This window comes from Perna viridis, chromosome 3 (assembly GCF_037379345.1).
Source record: "Perna viridis isolate PV_CMFRI_1.1 ecotype Kerala chromosome 3, ASM3737934v1, whole genome shotgun sequence".
Taxonomy (NCBI): Eukaryota; Metazoa; Mollusca; class Bivalvia; order Mytilida; family Mytilidae; genus Perna; species Perna viridis.
This window is the reverse complement of record NC_142447.1, coordinates 40,723,093-40,747,561: the sequence shown is the minus strand read 5'-3', so window position 1 is coordinate 40,747,561 and position 24,469 is coordinate 40,723,093. Positions and strand designations below refer to the sequence as shown.

At 31.5% G+C, this 24,469-nt stretch overlaps 1 protein-coding gene across 18 annotated transcripts in view; it reads right to left on the bottom strand.

Annotated features, from left to right (window-relative positions):
• The window catches only part of LOC148622270 (protein unc-13 homolog B-like), a 142,858-nt gene that overhangs the window by 49,749 nt on the left and 68,640 nt on the right, over nt 1-24,469 (bottom strand). For 14 of the 18 annotated variants that reach the window (XM_088571997.1, XM_088572004.1, XM_088571989.1 and 11 more), the window contains exons 6-10: nt 23,735-23,817; nt 19,461-19,509; nt 16,468-16,990; nt 15,727-15,813; nt 5,912-6,077 (exon numbers count right to left, since the gene is read on the bottom strand). In XM_088571997.1, the coding sequence (XP_088428123.1) occupies nt 5,912-6,077; nt 15,727-15,813; nt 16,468-16,990; nt 19,461-19,509; nt 23,735-23,817 (908 nt within the window). Of the gene's footprint in view, nt 1-752; nt 1,230-5,911; nt 6,078-15,726; nt 15,814-16,467; nt 16,991-19,460; nt 19,510-23,734; nt 23,818-24,469 lie in introns of those variants that run through there. The other 4 variants (XM_088571991.1, XM_088572003.1, XM_088571999.1 and 1 more) reach the window with 3 other exon arrangements.

Genomic DNA, 24,469 nt, shown 5'->3' with positions numbered 1-24,469 from the left:
TGGCCACTGTGGAAAAAATTATTACACAATTAAACACACCTATAAATCAATTCAAAAAGGTCCGAGTCCCTTGTTACAATGGAAATAAAGAAACTGAATATAAATTACACAATTGTACTAACTTAGGACCACTAGCAGTTGACTGACATGCCAGCTCCAGACCAGTTTAAACCTACAAAAGGTTATGTCCGCATCTTATGAAAAATCAATCCCAATTCTTCCCATGCTGGGTTAAGAATCATGGTTTACGTAAACAATAAGCAAAGTTTGAATAATATCGGTTTATACTATTTGAGTTACAAATTGAGACAAAATATGTACCTCAACAAATACAGAGTTAAACAACTAAAAACCTGCTTTCACTGATGGTGATACACACTAAACACAGAATATGTAAGAAAATTGTTAACTTCTTGAAATGTAAAGTGAAATGAACCCTGTATAACAGACCTATTGAAAAATACTATTTGATTGAAGGAGATACTTCACTGTCTGAAACTGTATTGAAAGTCATAAGCTTTGATTGCAAAGAAACCTTTGCAGATATTATTGAAAGGATAAAAGAAAACAAGGCTATGATAAAATGTGGTGTACTGCTGGTAAAACTGAACCATGACTTTTTTTTAGAGGTAAGCAACACATAAACAGTCAAAAAAGAGATAATGGAAAAAATATCCATAGCACAACAAATCCATAGTACAAAATGCTGACAAAATATTTTAAAAGGTTCAGCTTACATAGTACATAAATACCTTATAAATATTCAAATTTTCATCTTCATACTCATCAAATCCATCTAAATCTAACTCAGGATCCTCTAACTCCTCCTCACTGAACAAATATTTGAGCCCTAAGTCATCTCCATCATTCTTCAATTCTAGTTCCTCAATATCATTGTTAAGTTCCACCTCAACATCAGCTTTAAATTCCACAAGTTCATTGTGACACAACTCTGAAGTCCACAGAGGTTTACTATAAGCTGAGGTAGAGTCCGCTTCCCAACGCTGATTCTCTGGATTATCACTGATATAATTATCAGTAGCATCACCCTCAGGCTCCTCACAATAACTAGATGTCAAGAACGATAATTTACTGAAAACTTTTCCCATTTTGTCAAAATTAAATGTTTCTTAGTTGTAATCGAATCCTGCCAATATTAATTTTAGCGGACATTTGACCATTGACATCCAGTTCTGTAAATGACAGCATCCATTTTATGATCAATTTGTTCCTGTCAATTTCAAACATTACGGAAGTTTATAAATAGAATCTTGCTGGCTCTCCAAACTATTAATGTGACATGCAGCTGATATTTCATTTTTTATATCAAGAATTTTAAGTATGCGTCTTAAAAAAATTCTAAATAGAGAATCTTAGAATCATTCAGTAAACTGCTAAAGCTTATAAGTACTTAAGGATGTCAGCAAACTACAAACACAGAGTAAACAATAAGGAGAAATTGATTACGTACGAGGGTTTAATTACCGGTTAATTTTTCTCTGTTGAACAACATATTGGGAAGAAATAGGCTATTTACATAATTCCATCGTATTGATGGGTTTCGATAATAATTTAAAATTCATCTTATTTGATATTGATGAATACATCCATCTCCTAAATAACATTTTTCTTCATTTACCAACTTAGCAAGTGGTTATGATTAGAATAACAAAATTTTAGACACTCAATTTTTCTGATCTAGTATAGAATGTATATATAGGTCTTTATTTTGAAAAAAAAAGTGTTATATGCATGGTAAGTGTCATGTGCTTCAGGAAAACAATTATACTTCTATATCATATTTTTCATCTTTTAAATCTATTAGAAAAGTGCATTTCAAAACAAGTATTAGTTTATATGGGAACATCAAGACATAGGAGACAGGGGCATCAACTGAAGTTTGAATGAGTTTTTAAAAATCACATTTAATTAACTTTTGAGAAGTCCTGTTTACTTTCATGTAAATGTCTACACTTGTATGGACTTACTCATCCAATATCACTGACTTAATAGGATTTTTTCTTCAATACATCTGTTACTCAAATAAATTAGTTTTATCATAAATTATATACAATAGTTACATCATTTTATAACTTATAGATCTTTCAATAACTTTAAAAAAAATTGCTGTGTTAAAAGAAATAAAGTATTTTTAGTTTGACCTGTTCTGGTGTACCAATGTTTGTGCCTTTTTTTATAAAATGGACCTAAAAATTATTTTTGAAATGTTTGAAAGTTAGATTTAAACTCCTTGTCTATTTTGTTTTTTAATCATGAAAATTTAACATTTACTATAGAAGCCTATGGGGCAAAGAATACAAGAAACTACCATAGTTCCAGTGGAAACTGAGATTTTTAGTGACTTTCAATTACTTTAGGTGCTTTCAATCAGCAATATCATATTTTATACTAAATGGAGCAACTTTAAATGAAGAAAAGTTATGCTAGGCCTCATTTTTTTTTAATTTATGGCATAATTTTACTAAATTTGGAAATTAGCAATGTTTTTATAGATTAAAAGATGACCTACTGATTGCTTTGTTATTAGTAAAAGTTTTCTCAAAACTATCCTAGTTTTAAATTGGGTGATTTAAAGTGCTGAATTATAAACAGTTTTGAATTTTTGACATTTTAATACTTGGAGTAGAGACTTGAAAATGGTGGAATTGCACTTGTTACACATGACATATAAAACTGAAATATTTTTTGCATTTTCACATTTATTCTACTTAAGATGGTCAAGAAGTGCTTTACTACAGCCATTTGATTGATTTAAAGTGAAAACTGACCAATAAAACAGGTTTTATCTCATAAATGACCATTTCTAATGGTACCTCCATGCAAATTCTAATGCAGCTTATAAAAAAATGGTGGTAATGACATATAAAAATGGTGGTAATGACATATAAAAAGTGAATTTTCTTTAATAGTCTGTGAAGCAAGTAGAAACTTTGATGTTTTCTGTGTATGTTATTTACTGTTCTTGTAAAATATCTATCTGTGTCTGTGAGATAATTTTTCTTTTATAACTACCAAGTACATGTACATTTATACATGCCCAGGGTACCAAATTCAACTGAAAATCAACATTTTTGGCAACTAAGATGTCGTTTTCATTAAAATAATGGTAACTATACAACATTTTGACTCTACTTTACCTTTGTGTACACAAGAACTACAACTTTATGCAACTGGCTGTATCAATAAGCAGATTTTAGATTATCAAGAGGCTCCCTTGTGTTAAGGCTAAAAAGGGGGTCTGCAATTGACATTTTATGAATATTAGACAAACAAAATTGAGATTTTGAAACAATTTTGTATTCACAGAATAGTTAAGGCATTTGTCTTATCAATACTGACCACCTTTCATGTTTAAAAAAGAAACTAAATTATTTTTTATCAAAACTTCTCTTTTTTTTTTACAAAAATTGAGATATTTGACTGAATACTGTTATAGGGTTGGTAGTAACTATTCAAACATACTTAATAATTGAATTTCAATCTCAATGGTTTAAGTTTTATGTAAAACTACATCAATAATTTGTTCTTTTTTTCCAAATTTATCGGTTTATAAAAATATGGAAATTAATGTAAAATAGAATGTTCTTACCATTTGAATCAATACTGTGAGCTGGTTAATATATAAAACGTGTAGATAACCCTACTATAGGTGTATTGTAAGTCACAGACAAAATGAATCGTCTACTAAATGCTTACTTAGATAAAAATGTCCGCATATAAGGAGAATTATAGGTTTTTTTTACTGCCATATAAATCACAATTTTGAATAATACTAGTGTATATCATTAAGACTGCATTTGAGTTGATGCCCCTAATCAACAAAATTTTGTTAAAAAAAAATAAAAAATAATATCTTAATGCCCTATTGCGAGCAGGTATTTACTTACCATTCTACATGTATCTTGCAAAAAATTTTAAAATCTGTTACTTTAATATATAAACAGTCAACATTTAAATTTTAAATTTTGATTTTCACAATAATCAAGTGGTTCATTCTGTAACTTAAAGTGGAAGTCAACCTTAGAAATTCACCAACATTTATCAAATATTTTCAAGAATGTTTTGCATATAAAATCTTCACAAGGAATGAAATGAAGTTTTGGTTGTAGCCTTAAATACCTGAACATAAAGGATCTTGTCTGGAGAGCAGCAAGATTCTCAGAACACCACAGTCCAAAGAAAATATAAGTCCACAACACAGACATTTGGTATAAGAACGGTATCCATTGTTCTGGTACAGTGATATTGATCTATGAATCACATGTAACAGGTTGGTCTATTGAGTGATGTTCAGAAAACCCTTCTTATAGATCACTAAAACCCTTCAGTAGCAAAATCATCTCCTTGATCAATTCCTTGTCAATCATCTCTGCACAGTCAATCCATGTTTCAACATTTCAAAGAAGTTCTTTGTTTTATTTTGTTGTGTTTTATCAATAAATCAAATGTAACTCAGTTAAACAATGCATATACCTTTAGATCAGTCACAAAATGTCCAATGAACAAGATAACTAATAATAAAGATCTTGTAAGTTCACTGATGGATAAATCAAATCCAAATTCAAACGGAAAACACCAAAGAAAAGGCAGGTTCATGTAAGAAAAAGGTGAACAACACATATTGAGAAATCCAACAGCATATCATAAAAACACTATAACAAAATATTAATGAAATTCAACTAATTGCAGTAATTTTATGACTTGTGGAAGTAAGTAGTGAATTACATTTGTGGTTATGTATTCTGCTTCACTTACCATATGTATCGAAATGCATCAACCAGAAAATACTGTTATTTTAGAGATTAGTGCACCCGTTAATCACTTGAATATCAAACTTTCAGAACAATAAGCCAAGTATAGTTCTGTCATTATTAATGACTTAATATTTCATTAAAAGTTTATACAACACATGCATTGAGATGACCTCTCAATTTCATTATTGTAATTGTTTTTAGAAACCATTAACAGTTACATAGATATTTCTGTCTTCTGCTGAGTATAGGCATACCAATATATGATATTCACCAGAACAAAAATATTTGGTTCTCGATGATTATTCAATTAAATCAAATTAAGTTCTCTCTCAAGACAGATGACAGAATGACCATAAATTTCTTATTGCTATGGAAATGTATTAGGTATTGGCCATGTCAACACTAAGTCTCATACACACCTACACCTCAAACACACCTACAGCTCACACGCACCTACAACTCAAACACACCTACAGCTCACACGCACCTACAACTCAAACACCAACCAGTAGAGTACATCACTTGTAACCTAGACTAGACTCTCAGAAACATTCCATAGTAAAAACTTAAATGTAATGCCTTAAATCCAGTGCCTTCACGTAAATAAGCAGTTCTAAAGCTATAAAGGAGTGAATCTACAAAATATCACAGCAATTGGAGGCTAGTAGGAAATTCATTCAGAGAAAGGAGTTAATAGGAACTAATAAAATGTTAAACTTGCAGAAAACTTTTCAACACACCAATTGATCTTGCTAAATCACAGCAATACTTTGACCATTTTCTAGATATTAATTCTGATTGGTTGCTAAAAACATCAGCCTTAAATTAAAAACCTGTGCATCTAGCAGTGGTAGCCATGTATTGTGTATAACCTTTTATAAATAAAATTCTCTTCCTTCCGCAAGGGTATGAATTGAAAAAATGACCATCAAATATTAATATAATCCAGTTATTAAAGGAATTTCCAAAACAAGAACGCAAACTTTTCAAGTATACTTACTCACATTAGAAGACCTCTTGAAAGCCAGTGACATAACATGATTCCTGCTTTCTCAAAACAAAGGGTGAAAAATCAGGATAGACTGCTTCATTGAAGTGAGAAGAACATAGAACAGTGACCTTGATGGTATACAAACCTCTTGTAGTTTCTCCCTAACCCGGTTTACTGCATCAATCCATTTGGACCGTGCTGGAGAGGAATAATCTGGGTTCATCTGTGTCTCATAAAGGTCTGTTCCATCACTCACTTCCTGTATACTTCCACGACTTATATTTGTAGATGATCTCGTGCTATTTATAGGACTGTAAAGCAAATGAAGTATGATATTAGCCATATGTATCACCATACATCATTCCTTGTATCACCATACATCGTTCCTATATAATTTTTATGTGAAAAGCCACATAAACCTCTCTTTAGTTCAAGAAGTATACACTGCAATTCAGTTTGTCACTTCACAGAATTTTGTTGAAATTTAAAACAAGGCTGAATTTATAAAGGCCTTAAAATTATTTTTTTTATATAAAAGAACCAAAAACATAATTGAAAGTGCAAAACATTAAATTAAACTGTACATATTTTAAATTGCACATATTTTCAAGTTTGAGCTTGACTTAAAAGATCAGCATACAAGCACTAAATCTGCATTATTCCCATGAACTGTTTTCAAGTTTAATAAAGTTACATAAATTTATTATATAATGTAATTTCTTCATTTTAATGGCTTTGCTACTATATGTACTTTTATTACTTTGTCATGTTAGAGTAACAAAGTGAAGCCAAAGGGTTGGCTTAGACATAAATATCAGACAGCTTTACTTTTCAGGCTTAGGACATACAGTATGCATTAAATGTGACTAACTTTTTTTCATTTCCAAATAAATTCAAACCCACTATGAACTTTATATATCTTCAAGGATGCAAATGCACAGCTAAGCAACAAGCAATGATTCAACCATTCCCCCTAAAAACAACTCTCACAAGAACAAATGTAAATTGAAAGACAGGTTCCTTCAACAAATTCATGTGTTGAACCAACAAATAAAGATTTTTATACAAATCATTTCTGAGTTAATGTAAAATTTGTGGATGGAACAATATAAAAATTAAACTCTTGAAAGATTCATGGAAAATATATGCTACATTTAATCTCTCTGCTGCACTGTTACAAATAGCCTTAACCTTTAACATTATAAACGATAGCCCTCTATTAATGGCCTGACCCGGACATTTCAGCCTGAACAAAAACTACCAAATACAAACTGACCTTATATCAACTATTCCCAAGAGATAACTACCAGTATATATAAATATACTTTCAATATAAAGTATGCAAATCAGTACAAATACAAACCAGTGAAGAGAATAATAATTCAATTACAGATACTTTATGATCATCCAGTTTACATGCTACAGTCCAGTGAAAATAACGCCATGTTTATTCCATAATGAATTCTGCATAAATGGTAATTGCTCCAAAATTGACTAATCTTATTCTAATGTTGGGTGGTTCCTAAATAGCAATTTACTAATTACTAACAATAGAGTTATCCTCATTATAAAAACTGCCCTTTAGATGGTAAATTCTTAGTTTGCCAAGTACTTATAATAATTGTGAATTGTTTTATCTTACAAGAAATGCTGTGAACAACCTCTCAAAGACCAAGACTAATGGACTTGGTATATCTAGGATACGGATAATATTAGTCTTTCAAATGACATTAAATGGACAGATGTCGAGCCCAAGAAAGCATGCAGCATATAGAAAACAGACAGGTTTGGAGTAGGGAAATTTATTTTATCAGGGTAATCAAGGGAACCAAGGTTATAGCGGTAATCAAAAGAATGTAATCCAGGGACAAAGACCAGACATGGAAAACAGACATACACAACAAAGAACATAAAGTAACTAAAATCATACATACAAAGTAACAAAAGTAAATGAGCAACTCGGACTCCACTTAAAAAAAATACAAGGGTATCATGCCATTCTCTAGACTGTTGTTTCAGTGACTACTTAAAACATTACACTAAAAGTATCAGATGAGTATGTGTATAAATTGGTATCCAGCACAAAAGATATTATACTATAATCAATCAAATAATTTCCTATCCTAAGAAAAAGACCAATTATTTCTGGTTATCTTTATTAAATTTGCATACTATATTATGGCATTAAAAATTGCTTAATGCATGGTTTTTAAAGTTTCCTTCAACATGACTGATTTATGCTTGATGCATGGTTTTTTAAAGTATCCTTTAGCATGATGACTGATACCAGCTTTTATCATTGATGATAGATACAAAATACAAGTGCATCTAATTACAAGACTATGTGTACTTTTAACGTAAGTGGCTACTGATATTCCCATGTACATGTACATATATATGTACAGTGTATATTTTTTGTAACAATAGTGTCTAAAGTCTACATAAGTAAGAAAATACTATTAACTTGAATACTTTGTGTAGTTTCACTTTCAGACAACAATAAACATACCATCTCCTTGGGTTGTCAAAGTACCAACCATCATGAAAATAATACTTTACTGTGTCACTGAATAGCACATATAAGTGAAATCATACAGCTATGGTAATTATTGAATGTATAAATAAATACTCCACAAAATTCAGCTTGATATGACTGCAAATACAGAACCCTGAACAAAAGGGGAAGTCATGGCATATACTTTTCATTTGATAATCATAATTATCATTATGTAATATTTCAACCAGCAAAATTTCTTAAACGGATGTGAAAATCAGATTCATAATTTATCAAATATAGTTTTAGGGATTTTGAAAGAATACAAGAGGACCCCAGGAGCCTGAATCACTCACCTGGTAATTTTTTACTATTCAAGGGCAATAACTCTTACAAGGAATCATCTAACAACTTTTATCCCAGGAGACTTTTTTAGGCCTTACAACGGTTTGGAGACAAAATATGTGAAAAACTACTGTCTGACCCCTATGTTCCATTTTTAGTAACAGCAGTCATGTTTTTTGACCGATCAATAATCCCTACTTCAGTTCTATGCAGGATACCCTAAGGAACATTCATACCAAGTATGATTTCAATTGATCAATTAGTGTTAGAGGAGATATTTGAAAGAACATTAAAAATGGCAAAAGATGTTGAAAAAGGCAATAACTTCAAAATAACTTATTGCATTAACAGGAAAATTTGACAACAGACAGATCTCATCATGCTGAACACTTTTACCCTGTCAGAATTTAGCTAAACTTAATGGTTTTGGAGATGTATGTGAAAAACTACTGTCTGACCCCTATGTTCTATTTTTAGTAACGGCAGTCATATTTTTTGATGGATCAATAATGGCCACTTCAGTTCTATGCAGGATACCCCAAGGAACATTCACACCAAGTTTGGTTCCAATTGGTCAAGTAGTGTTAGAGGAGAAGATTTTTGAAAGAAATAACATTAAAAATGGCAAGACGTTAAAAAGGGAAATAACTCCAACATGGCTTAACAGATTAGAACAAAAAAATTTGACTACTGATAGATCTTATCATGCTGAACACTATTACCCACGTTAGAATTAGCTAAACCTAATGGTTTGGAGATATATATGAAAAACTATTGTCTGACCCTTAGGTTCTATTTTTAGTAATGGCAGCAATGTTTTTCGATCAAAAATTCCCACATCAGTTCTATGCAGGATACCCTAAAAGACATTCATACTACATTTGGTTCCAATTGGTCAAGTAGTGTCAGAGGAGAAGATTTTTTAAAGAAATAACATTAAAAAAAGCAAACAACAATGAAATAGGGCAATAACTCCAAAATAGCTTAATGCATTAAAAGGAAAATTTGACCACAGATAGATCTCATCATGCTGAACACTTACCCTGTCAGAATTTAGCTAAACTGAACGGTTTTGGAGATATATGCGAAAAACTACTGTCTGACCCCTAGGTTCTTTATTTGGTAACGGCGGCCATGTTTTTTGATGGAACAAAAATCCAAACGTAAGTTCTATGCAGGATACCCCAAGGAACATTAATACCAAGTTTGATTCCAATTGGTCAAGTAGTTTCAGAGGAGAACAGTTTTGAAAATTTGTTAACAATGACCACAAACACCAAGAGATGGCAATAGCTCACATAGTCTTCGGCCAGGTGAGCTAAAAAAAAAAAGTAAAATACAATTTCAGTTTCATGTCCTTTTATGACTCTTTTATAACATAATACAGATGATATACAACAGAAAACTACAAATACACAAGCCAGGTCTAGACCAAACCGTACAACATTAAGATTGGTCGAGAAATAATAAATTCTCACATGAAGTTTTATTTTAATATTTACTTTTGGCAACTTCTATAAATCATAAACAGTAAAGAATACTACCTCTATTATCAATACCAATCTTGATCTTTTGATAAAGAAACCTGAACTCACAAATCCATTTCTGACATCTAACATAAAACCCAAGGTCTACCAATGGCAATAAAAACCTTATCTTTCAAAACCTCTACCACGGGCAATTCATGTTCCATAATGTTATGACCAGATGCAAAAGAGCTTAACTAACAAAATACTTTTTAAAAGGTTTCAAACTGATGTGTCTCAGACACCTAATAAACATTCTTTCACAAAAATTTTGTGCAAGTATAGGACAGACTTAATTTTCAAAAGTCAGTGTATTAGACAGAGAGGATGTGACAGGATTATGAACATAGTCAATACTACAAGCCAGTAAAACTAGCTTCATTGATCTAGTTGATACATCTGTACATCCATTGATCTATCCAATACACAGTATGTATAGAAATGTATTGTAACATTTTGATCATGTGTCATAGGGAGTAATTAAAAACAAATTTTCTGTTTGTACTATTCTATTGACCACAGGTGTGACATGATCAATATCAACAAGGATGAAAGACTGTATCAGTCTCTTCATATGAAGGGGAATAACTCAAAAGTCTAGGCTGACAGAAACTAGGGGAAACAACTGAGAAAAAAAAATTGAGTTAAAATAAAGATCTGTAGTTCAAAAATTTAAACAGAATTAACATTGAGGCTGCAGATACCTTTCTGGTAACCCTCAAGCTAGGTGCAGTTATGCTAAATATTAGTCCTGTTGTGGTATGGAACCTAATGGTATATATCTAATAAAATATGTTAAGTAATAGTCAAGTTACTGCAAAATAACTGAGTGATAGCAAGCCAACGTGGACATAAATCAATATTATGTAATATTAGAAAATAACTTTTAATATTACAAAATCATTCTTTGAATATAAGAAAATATTTTTTAATATTAGAAATTCATTTTGTAATATTAATAAACTGTTATCACAGAAATAATTCATGCCTGTTCAAATTGTCAATGTAATTGTGTGTTTGTTAAATATTATTTTTTGTGTTGCTTCAATATTTGTATAATAATATGAAATTACAAAATAATCATTTCTGTGTTACTTCTACAAAATGCACTAGGTGACAGATGGATGAACACTCAACTAAACTTTTCTGAGACCATCACAAAATAACAACGCCACTTCATAACAAGAGGCTCACCTGGTTAAAGTTTGTCTTTCATGGGCAAGCAATTGTAACGAGTTGTCCAACAATTTTGACTTTAGAACATTGAAAAAAGGGCAATAACTCCAACATGGCTTAACAGATTAATATGAAAATTTGACCACAGATAGAGCTCATCATACTGAACAATTTTATCTGGGTCAGAATTTGGCTAAACCTAACGGTTTTGGAGATACATGCGAAAAACTACTGTGTGATCCCCTAGGTTCTATTTTTAGTAATGGCAGCCATGTTTTTCGACGGATCAAAAATCCCCAAAACATTTCTATGCAGGATACCCTTAGGAACACTCATACCAGGTTTGGTTCCAATTGGTCAAGTAGTGTCAGAGGAGAAATTGTTATTAGCGATGACAACAACGGACGCCAAGTGATGGCAATAGCTCACATGGCCTTTGGCCTGGTGAGCTAATAAAAATGTCTACATGAACTATAAAGACTTAATGTTAAACTTTTAACATTTAATTTTCTATGTCAATAGGCCATGACTTGGAGGGGGGTTAATATGAGTAAAATTGGCATGATTTTGTGATACAATGGTGGTAATGCATCTGTTAAATCTAAGTTTGTTGACGGCCTTGCCAGAAAAGCAAAACCTATGTCTTGACTTCCACAGATTTCTACAGAACTCAGTGAACTAAAACGAAGTAAGCCAGTATTCAGCACACATCCTACAATATATGACACTGGTTATTATCTTATGTCTAAATTTTTGACAGTTCCAGAAAGAGAAGACAAAAATCCAAACCATCAAATTGAAAGTGGGAAATGCATTGCATGCTATGGAAACACTGATGATAAAAAGATGTGGCCAAAGATTTTATACATGGCAAAAAGTTTATTAAGGATATACAAACAGAAGAATGCATAAATACAAACATTACTTCCAATCAAAAGGATAATGGTGTAAGAAATGACCCATTTAAGTGGAAAAAATCATTTTCTTATGCTGAAAAGATCAAATACAAAAATCAAACCTTTCGAAATAAAAAAAAAAAAAAAACTAGAGGCACCCAGGAGCCTGAATCACTAAACTGGTTAAACTTTTGACTTTCATGGGCAAAAACTCTAACAAGGAGTTGTCTGACAATTTTGACTCAAAAAAAAAACTTTGGTACGACTTACCATAAGAATCTTTTCATTCATCAATTGAAAGTTTCTTTCTATCTATTATAGTTTTCTAGATATTTACTGAAAACTGTTAAAAAATCATTTCTTGCCTTTTAAGGGCATTTATTCTAACAAGGAGTCATCAGATAACTTTGATCCCTGCACAGACTATTATAGGCCTTATCATATGGATCATTTCAGCAATAGAAATTTTCTTTCTACCTATCATGCTGAAATCTGTAAAAAAAAGTCATTTTTCACATTTCAAATAAGTCTAACAAGGAGTCATTTAATAACTTCAATCCAATGCAGACTTTTGTAAGCCTTATAATTAGGATCAATTTGGCTAAACCTATTAGTTTTGAAGATGTATGAGAAAAACTTCAGACAGACCCCCTTTTTTTTATTTTTAGTAACAGCGACCATAATAAAAAATCCCTAGATCAGATATATGCAGAATACCCTAGAAACATTCATACCAAAGTTGGTTTTATTTGGTTATACATGTATAGGTATTTTCAGAGGAGAAGATTTTTTTTAAAAATTACATAAAAACATTGAAAAAGAGCAATAACTTCAATATGACATAACAGATTAAAATGAAAATTTACCTAGAGATAGATCTTATCATGCTGAATACTTTTTAACTAGTCAGAATTTTACTAAACCTAATGAATTTGGAGAAATATGGGAAAAACTTCTATCTGACCCCTCTGTTCTATTTTTTGTTACAGCAGTCATGTTTCGCGATGTATCAAAAATCCCTGCATCAGTTCCATGCAAAATACCCTAAGGAACATTCACAAAATTTGGTCCTAATTGGGTCAAATAGTTTCAGAGGAGAAGGGTTTTGAAAAATTGTTTACAACGAAGGCGGAGGACGGACACCAAGTGATAGCAATAAAAAAATAGAGAAAAATTATACTTCCCCCACTCCCTGCTGGACCAACATTCACCATTCTATAAGTCGTTTTGCACAAGTGCAACACTGCCAAAAATATAACATTTTGGAAAATGTAACTATTTTAACGATTGTTGTAACTCATGTCTCATTTACTTTCAATTAGTCTAGACCAATCTAAAATAGTATTACAATGGAAAAGTCCATACACAAGTTATGTAATAAACAAAAAAATAAAGCCTTCTTTTCAGTTGCAGTATTGCTTAAGTAGTAAACTGAAGATAAAGTAATATTGCATGTTGTAGACAAGACTGACATTTAACATGTCATGTTTCTACAGTATAATCCATTATAATTATGTCTAGCCATACTGAAATTGTCTCTGCTATATAGTTGCTGACCAATCAATATAATTCATTAACTGACCAAAGCCAAGGATAAACCTGTTAACCAAATATGATTGACAGAAAACATGCCATACCATGTGACATCAATTTGTTATTACTAGAAATCTCTGGATGAGTATGTTACAACATCAGGAAATAACTTTAAAAATTAACTAAATGAATCAACAAGAGCAGCAAGATGAAGGGTAGTGCTCCTTACTTTCAATTATGTAAATTTTATAATAGTGTAATTTATTTTACAATAGTGAAAATTTTAGTCGCCTAGAAAATCAATTGAGTGCTAAATTGTCACTGCGTGTACCAAGTTTGGTCAAATGTTGATACTAGAGTTTTCACATTGGTGTAACAGACAGACAGACAATGTTATTGATTTCATCACATCTTCCTTGATGATGGGATAACAAAGACAACCTTCAATATATACTACTTCGCAGTAGTCTTGTTCAATGCTATTTACTTTTTATAATGGGGACATCAATGAAAGAATATTACAACACAAGGAGAACAGTTTCCCTTAAAAATGAAATGTTGCAAAAAGGCAATGTTTGACATGGAATATGGGCAAAAAAACACTGACGCTTGAACAATTGGATAATTCAAATATGTCAAACCAAATACAATAACCAGAATGTGAAAACAGAAAACAAAGATGATCTACATACACAATTTAGTGAACTGAATTAATATATTACATATATAAACTAAAGATAAGGAAGAACAAGATGTAACACAAAACAAGAGGCTCACAGGAGCCTGAATTGCTCACCTAGCTGAATTTTGTCTTTCAAGGGCAATAAATTTTACAAGACATTGTCCAACAATTTTGACTCAAGAAGACTTTGGTAGGACTCATCATAAAGATCATTTCAGCAATTGAAAGTTTCCTTCAATCTATCGTAGTTTTCAAGAAACTAAAAAAAATTCTTCTTTCAAGGGCAATAACTCTTATAAGGAGTCGTCTGATAACTTTTTTGACTAGATTTTTGTAGTCCTTAAAATAAGGATCATTTCAGCTATTGAAAGAATTTGGCTAAACCTAACGGTTTTGGAGATATATGCGAAAAACTACTGTCTGACCTCTATGTTCTAATTTTAGTAACGGTGGCCATGTTTTTTGACAATTCAAAAATCCCCAAATCAGTTCTATACAGAATACCCCTAGGAACATTCTTACCAAGTTTGGTTTCAATTGGTAAAGTAGTGTCAAAGTAGAAGATTTTTGAAAGAAATAACATTAAAAATACCAAAAAAAAACGATGAAAAAGGGCAATAACTCCAACATGGCTTCATGGATTAACATGAAAATTTGACCACAGATAGATCTCATCACACTAAACACTTTTATCCGTGTCAGAAATTAGCTAAACCTAATGGTTTTGGAGATATATGGAAAAAACTACTGTCTGACCCCTATGTTCTATTTTTAGTAATAGCGGCCATGTTTTTCGACACATCAAAAATCCCCACATCATGTAGGATAGATACATGTACCCCAAAGAACATTCATATCAAGTTTGGTTCCAATCGGTCAAGTAAGTCCAGAGGAGAAGAGTTTTGAAAAATTGTTAACGACGAACAACAACTTCAGACACCAAGTGATTGCAATAGCTCACTTGGCCTTGACCAGGTGAGCTAAAAACTAAAGCACAAGCAATATGATCTCCAACAAAAAAAAATGGAATTGATATCTGGAAAGGTAAGCATGTCCTGCTCTGCCAGCAGCACTCGTCTTATTACAAGTAAGCGTAATATATAATGCAAAGAGTATGGCCTAAAAAAAACTCAAAACAATGTGCTGAAATTAAAGTAAGTTTGTATGGAAATATGAGTACATTAAAATAACCACAGCCTGCCTTATCCAAGATGAGTACAAATATTCAGCCCTTAAAATGCAATCTTTCACATGTTCAAATGCAACTAAATGTCTTAAAAGTTCTCTCGGTGTGTGTTATTATCTTACCTATACTCCTGTGTACTATGTCTACTGATACTAATGTTTGTATTGTTAGTCATGTTAGTAAGAGAATCATGGCTGTGCATTGGACTTCTGAAAAAATATATATATAATGCAAAAGATTTGCTTTAGTGATAATTTTTGCCAGAACTGCAGACCAATTCATTGATTTTTTTAAATATTTCATAGACCCACAGGCCTATAAACCAAGAATTTAAGTTTTCAATGAAAATTTTATTTCCTCTAAACACTAAAATTGATATCCATGAAATTAAACGAAACCACAGTAACCTTCAGCAATTTCATTTAAAATATTATATACTAATCTCAATACAAATAAAATTTCACATCTTAAGAACATATGCTAGCAGCTTTCTTTGTTTTTTTTTCAGCTTCTTGAAAATTGTATTATTTTTTCTCTTCCATTATACCATTTAGAGTTATCTCCCTTAAAACAAGATATGGATTTACCGGTGAAGGTTTAAATCCTATTGTACACTGTACTTACTTATAATCAATATTAAAAATAAGTTCCAAATGTTGACTTGAACCAATACATATTGGTCAAGATTTACAAAAACATGTTCATCTATTCAGCCAAAACAAAATGACTGTACTGAATTCTAATATCCAAAAAGTCATAGTTTAGTTTAAAGATTCAGACAAGTCAGGAATCTATTACATGTAGTTGCGAAGACTTAGTACAATACTATACTCTATATATAACTGAAGACAAAGATAAATTACCCTTCAGAGATATAAGGATGGTGTTTGATTCTGCCTGGTGGTCGACTGTTATATGATAATGGTTCTGAGTCTGTATCACTACGCCCATGGTGGTATGGACTTTCCTGATAGTATTCTGTCCTAGGTTTATAATCGTCATGTTTATAAGAATCATAATCCTGACTGTCTTGTCGGTAATCCCGAACAGAATCAGATTCTTCATGTTCCACCGAAAGTTCTTGGTCAAAAGAATCTTGTTCGAAAGTACATGTATGTTCACGTTCATAGTCATCAGGTGTCCCATATCTGTCAAATGACTCTGCATGTTCAAAAGAATCATTGTGGTCAAATGACTCTCCTCTTTCAAATGACATACCTCGATCAAATGAATGAGGGTCATAAGGATCATACTCCTCTGAGTAATAATGGTCTCTGACATCAGGCATGGGGGTATTCCTAATCTGTCGTGCTGGGACATTGTGTTGGTTAGCCTGCTGGGGATAACTCATCTCACTTGTATAATCGCTGTCTTCTGATTGACCAGCTGTAATAGGCACAATGATATACATTAATTTCTAAAGCATGTCATGATAAAAATTCTTTGGAGTAGACAACCAATACCTGACCTATCTTAAGTTAAAAATGTACTTAATGCAACTTCCTGTTTTTACTTCAGGTAATGAAGAATACCTGGAATGACTTGAGGTATAAAAATACCATGAAACAGACTAATGCAGTTTCTTTTGATTGTGAATACATTAAAAATGGGAAAATTTCCATCCATTTGTAACGTCAAATTAAAAACCTTTTAACTGTAATCCAGGTTAGACAATGAAATATAAAATTTAATATTTGGTCTAAAACAGATTTCCTTGTTCAAAGAAGGGCTAAATGATTAATGTTAGTTGAGTCCATGTCAATCTAACAAGAGGCTCCCAAGAGCCTGAATTGCTCACCTGGTTAAATTTAGTCTTTCAAGGGCAGTAAATTTAAGAAGAATTTCTACTACAGTTTTCAAGATATTAGCTGATAACTTAAAAAAAAAAAACTGTCATTTTTCCCTTTTCAAGGGCAATAACTCTTCCAAGGAATCATCTGACAACTTTTATCACTAAAGACTTTTGTAGTCCTAATAATATGGATCATTTCAGCTATTGAAAGAATTTGGCTAAACCTAACGGTTTTGGAGATATATCCGAAAAACTACTGTCTGACCACTATGTTCTATTTTTAGTAAGGACAGCCAAGTTTTTCGACAGATCAAAAATCCCCACATCACTTTAATGTAGGATACTCCAAGGAACAATACCAAGTTTGGTTCCAATTGGTCAAGTAGCGTCAGAGAAGATTTTTGAAAGAAATAACATAAAAAATAGAAACAAAATGTTGAAAAAGGGCAATAACTCCAACATGGCTTCACAGATTAAAATAAAAATTTGACCACAGATAGAGCTCATAATGCTGAACACTTTTACCCAAGTCAGAATTTAGCTAAACTTAACAGTTTTGCAGCTATACTCGAAAAGCTACTATCTGACCCCTATGTTCTATTTTTAGTAACAGTGACCATGTTTTTCAACATATCAAAAATCCCTACATCAGTTCTATGCAGGATACCCCAAGGAACATTCACACCAAGTTTGGTTAAAATTGGTCAAATAGTGTCAGAGAAGAAGAGTTTTGAAAAATTGTTAATGATGACGACAGACGAAGACAACGGCAGATGCCAAGTGATGGCAATAGCTCACATGGCCTTCGGCCAGGTGAGCTAAAAATGTCTTACTGCAACTATATCTTAATAAAAACATAATCTGGGGGACTTGAAAACAGCTCTTCAAAATGAAGTCATGAAAAAGAACTTAAACAGGAGTGGTTCAAAGAGATAAGATAATTCAATAAATCTAATGGAACAGAGACTATACTACAATCTAATGTCATTCAGGTATTTTGGAAATACCAAAAGCATTAAACTTAAAAAAATTCATGCAACTAAAATTGAACTGCCTTCACAATGAAGTAAAAAGCTAATACTCATTACAAATGAAGAACAGTGAACTTAATTTCCTACAGAAAGTATACCAATTAAATTTTAAAAAGTAAATTTTCAGTGATACACTATAAATTGAATTGTACATTGAAAGAAAGGATACCCACACAGGTGGAAATTTTTCATTAATTACTACAGAACTCTGCATGATTACTATGAGAAGTAAAGCATACATATTACAAAAGAAAATGTCATCAATTTTTAATGCTATTTTAGGGTAAAGTTACATGGCTCAATACCAATATGTCCTATCTCATAAAATTTGTGGATAAAAATTGCAATGAATCAATTTCAGAATTTAGATATGATTTCAAGGACATTTGTGAGGGAACTCTGGGACTTAATGAAATTGAATATTGCAATAAAAAGAATTTGCATCTTGTGTTGCTGAAACATTTGAAAAGAGATTCACTTAAGGACATTTTCAACCAGAAATAACTCAATCATTTCTTGATTATTTGCAACAGCTTTCCCATTAACAGATTCAGTTTGTGAGTCGAGTGAGAGTAAATATGAGGATGTTGTAACTAACTCTTGTAATGTGAAACAAAATACAGCAGAAATGGAGCATGACCATCCATTTCATTTTCAAATAAAGCAATCGTCAGCACTGTAGAAGAAACCTACCAAACTGTTCAAATTTTAAATGTTCCTAGTTCACTCAATGTCAAATAACGTCAGAATTTATAGTAAATAGTCAGTTTGTTGAAACAGTTACAAATATGGCAGAATTACATAAATTACATAATGACATGGGATGTTTCATTAGGTATTATAAAATCACATGATGTTTGAGTTTTATAAAAAGAGAAATACAATTAGTAGGAAAGACAACTCTGGATCGAGAATATAACGGTTAAAAAAATTATCACTAAATCAATAAAGGACTTGAACTGACATTAAATATAATAGTTCTATTTGGTCTATTGTTGTATGAAAGATTTAGACATGACAGACTATTACTTACAAATGATGGAGGAGGCATGTTGTGGTCGTTGTCGTTGTAATTCTATCATCTGTAAAATAAGAAATAGTCAATCTGAGAAATTAAACATAAAGTCTATGTGATTAAATAGGAGTTTCTCCAAGACTTTGGCCAACATCAATGTATATATAACATGTAACTACCGTTTATTTCCACGCTTTTCAGTGTAATTTCTTAAATGAAAATAGCATTTCCAATATATCTTTTTAATTTACCCAACATTTCATTGGCATGTAATGGTTAGTAGTAAATCAGTGTAAAGTGATGATGATAATCATAATTTACAAGTACAAGTTTCTTCAATTATTTATACTATGAAATAAAATACAGAATACCATCTTCCATTACTAATGATATAAAAATAGTATCTAATCAAGGTTAAGAAAGTGTTGTTTTTTTTGTAATTCAAAAAGACAAGAACTTTCCATTGATTCTATACTGAGAACCAAAGAATACATTCATTCCATTTGAATCATTCTTAACAGCTATAATTTTCAATGAAACAACAAAATCCACTAAAACTGGTGTATAAATCACAAAATCAACTGATATATTTGACAAATGTGTATTTTAACCATAACTGACAGAGACACTAAAGATCCTAGAAAATTTCATTATTAGTAAGGGAAAGCTGTGACAGAGTGAGTTCTGATCACAACACACTCTTATGAAGGAGACAAAAGTCATAAACTGAATAGAGAGCTTTCTCTGGAGATTTCCATCCACTGTTTTTATTTACACCAAACATTTCCTGATAAAGACCATGAACTGGGGGAGAGTTCCCTGAAGAATGCGAAGTTGTTTCAGACAAAATAATTTCTAGAGCATTTAAGTCTGCAGGGAAAAATTTCCTTTTCAAATTTCAGGCTAAAGTGATTTTGAAGACCAACAGAGATATGGAAGAAAAGATGTTACTTCCACACTATAAGGCATCTTTTACATGAAATCATACAATGCAAAAATAATATCATGTTTAACTTGAAGATGCTGGTATATTGTGAGCTGAACTAGAGTATAATTCCATGGCTTCACCAAAAATGTAGGCACATAAAAATTATTGGAAAGTAGGTGAAAGAATTAATGTCAACCAGGAAGTAAATACAGAAACAAAACAATAACATGACACATAAATCTTATACAAGCATTTCTTGACAAAATTAATCTGGCTAAAATTCTAGAAATTAAAAGCAGCTTATAATGATTATAATGGTTTTAAATTTTCTTACGGTCTTATGCTATATTTTTAAGACAATGCTTAAACACAAAATCATTGGCTGATACAGGATTGTAGGTTGGTCTGGTTGTGAGAAAAAAGACACAGGCCTGCAATTTTTTGGGTTAAGTCATTAAGAAAGTTTGATCAATGCAAAATAAAAGTTTCCAAAATTTCTGGGCACCCTCAGACACCAGAAGAAAAGACTTTACAAAATTATCTATGCCAGAACAACCCACTTGACACCAAAAAAAAAACAAAAACAAAACAAAAAAAACAAAAAAAAAAACAAAAAAAAACAAAAACACAGAAAATAAACAGTATGAAGCCCATCAAAACCTGCGGACAAACTTGGGTGCTCTGAAAGATGAATAGTTCCTCTGCTTTCTGCAAGTCACCTGTCATGTTGCTCATACGTCATGTCTGACAAAATCGGAAGAATGCTTAGAACAGTTTGAGGTCAATGAAATATACTTTATTCAACACTGTATATCTAAGGTATTACTGCTTGCTTAAATTTGTTTAATACTTTTCGTCAATTATGCCAAAATTCAGAAGTCCACACTAAACCATCAATGTCTATTAAAACTCCATGTAAATTTTTGTATCATTTTACTATAACTGTAATTTAGCAGAACAAACTTTTAGAGCCTTTATAAACTAAAATGAATTTGTGATGTTGTACTATTGCCTTAAGCCCTCTCCACATAGGGCAATAATCATTAGTTCAATTTAGTTGACATAGTTGGCTTGCATACACATCACTTTTCAGGATATCAATTCCTTACGGAAAGATGGCAGAAAACTGCCCCAGACATTTATCAGTTAAAAGAACAAACAGACTAAATCAATCATTAGTGAATCCATTTTTATTTTGCCAATACTCTTTAATTTCAAGACAGAAAGAGAGTTTTTTTAACTGGACAAGCTTAAGCTCTACCAGTCTTAATTGGTCTGTAAAGATGAATGACTAAATAAAAAAGTTCCGCTTCCTACATGACACCAGACAACAGACAGATCAGAAAACTAGGACACTGAGAACATTTTATCGTATCATATGTAAAATCAATACCAACAATACCATTGCACTTATATATATTCAGTTGTGTTTTCAATTTACTCTTGTTTTGATATGGGATGAATATTCATAGCCATTCTAGCATTCACTGGTATAAAATGGTTAAAATAACATTTCTATTGACTGCATCATATGATGTTTACTGTAAAAATAAGTAATTAATTAGATGCTATGTGCTTTAGGGTCACCATAGCCTAGGTTTTGATCTCATAAGCAACTATTTATTGAGGAAAACATTTTTTATGTGGACAAATATAGCTAAGTTTCCATTTATGGTTCTAGTTAATTACTCATGATTTATTGCCTTTAAACAATAAAAGACACTTCTTCTATCTTACTTGTGAAATCAATGAATGCAGGAACAAATCCTGTCATTAGATTCTTTGAAATGCAATTTTTCAAGGGTCAAACGAGACAAAAGTTTTTAGTATCTCAACAATACCTGGCTCAATGAAAATAAACTTAATTATATGAACAGTAATGAAATGGAAGAAACTTTCCTAAAGAGTAGTTTTTCCTCATAAATGTTTGAAAACAAGAGAAATAAAAGCTTCCCTTTTTCTGATTTATAGAGAAGAACCTGACAATTATCCTCAAGTGGCCTAACCTATTCTTTTCTAATTCAAAATATGACCTTTTAAAAAAGAATTAATTTGAACAATGATAGAATTTATGTTTCTTGTAAATTTAATAGCACACCTGTTGAACAGCAGAACGTCCAAAAATAATGCTTTAACATGCCTTTTCCTTTAAAGTCAGATGATGTAATAACCAGGATTTGAAATTTGCCTTATTATACAATAACCTCGGAATTTGTTAATCATGGTTGCTGAGAAGTGTTTGATTAAACCAGTTTCACCTTTTCTATTCATACAGACTAGTATATTAGACTGAAAGGAAACTAATTACAGTATGAAATCTGTATGGTAATCTTGCATTATTGATGTCTGAATTGTTTCCGGGATTCTGCCTAGGATATAAATTCAGGTTAAATAACGAGGGAAGTTCTGTGAAACATAACTGAGCAACATAATTTAGTCTTCATAGCAATGCCACTATTTAGCATAAAATGAGTGATTGTCTCATTTTTACATCTGGCTTTTACATGTACTTTTATATTCTGACACCAGCTGTCATGACTTTATGATGGTTTAAAGGTGACAGACCAAAAAATCCATTACTTCAATAAAAGACAAAATTCAAAATATCAAAACAACTCATGACGTATGAGAAAATTTATTAACAACAACAACAAACAAAACAAAAAATTGAAAATATTTTAAAATTCATGATAACAATACACAAAAATCACAGATAAGTAATTAAATTTCAGATATCAGATTTTTATTTGTAATTTTTTACAAACTATTAAGACTGTTTTATTCACTTAGAATTTTTACTGGGTATGCACACACCAGAGAAACATTTAGCATACATGTTTTCATAAAAAGTCAATCCTACATCATTGTAAATGTTATTTTTGATTTGATTTACATAAAATAAACCATAAAATTTGTATTTGGTGTACATTAATACTATCAGGATAGGATAGGATATCCACAATAGTCCAATCCTCAAGATGGTACTTTTAATCTAACATAACAATGAAACAGTTACATTGTTTTACCTCTTTTTGTTCACTTGTGCAGTTTGTAGTTACATGATGTTCATGTGAGAGTTGGTTTTGAATGATTTTGTTAACAAGAGTTTGCTTATTTTAAATGAGCCTGACTGTGTTGACTGCTAGGAGACACTCTTTTGATAAGTAAATTGTTGTGGTTGTTACCTATTAGACATTTCCTCTATATTGTTTCATTTCTATAGAAAAAGGTATAAAATAAAAGGACATTTAAGAATCTAAAAAACTTGAACAGCAGACCTTAAAAAATTAAAGTGAATTCTACACATAATACAGATTTAAATAACTGAACATATTTTTCCAATCTCTAGTAAGTACAAACTCACCTCTTGAGCCAAAATGGAGTTGAAATATTCCAGTTTGTTTTGTAATTCTGCTGCCTCAGATTCTGGTAAATCTGAAACGAGATCTATAGAAAGTTATGTTTTGCTGAAACAAGCAGTGGCTGAGACTAATGTCTTCAATGTAATAATGGTACAGGACAAGAGGAATATTAGTCTTAAGAAGACAAGATAAGCAGTAAGCAGTATGCTCTACTGATCAGGATACATTCATCTATCATGGTACACTCCTAAATAAAAGTTTCTTTCTAGATTTACAATACAACAGCATCGTCTATTACGCCTTCTTATATTCTATTTGTTGTTCGTGTCTTCATTATTTTTCCTTTTATTTCACTTATTTTATATTCTTTCAACCAACTGTTCATCCCTTTACATTATTTATTTGCCATGCAGAGTGTGTGAAAACTGTCCCTCCCAATAATTGATTCTATTGACATTTTTCCTTAATTTTCTTTTTTAATGAAAGTAAGAAATCAATAACTGCAGGAATTAACAGGGAACCTATCTTAAGTCTAACTACTGATATAATAAAGGGCATACAAATTCTGTAAGTACAGCTAGTCCTTAAATCCCTGTTAAACATTCTCTCAGTGCAGCTATTAGGAAACATATCATTTTATTTCTAACCATGTAATAATATTCCCCAGATAACAAGATCAATATGAACCATTAACTGCAGTTTACTGCTCTGATTTCATTTATCATAGTTTGTATATA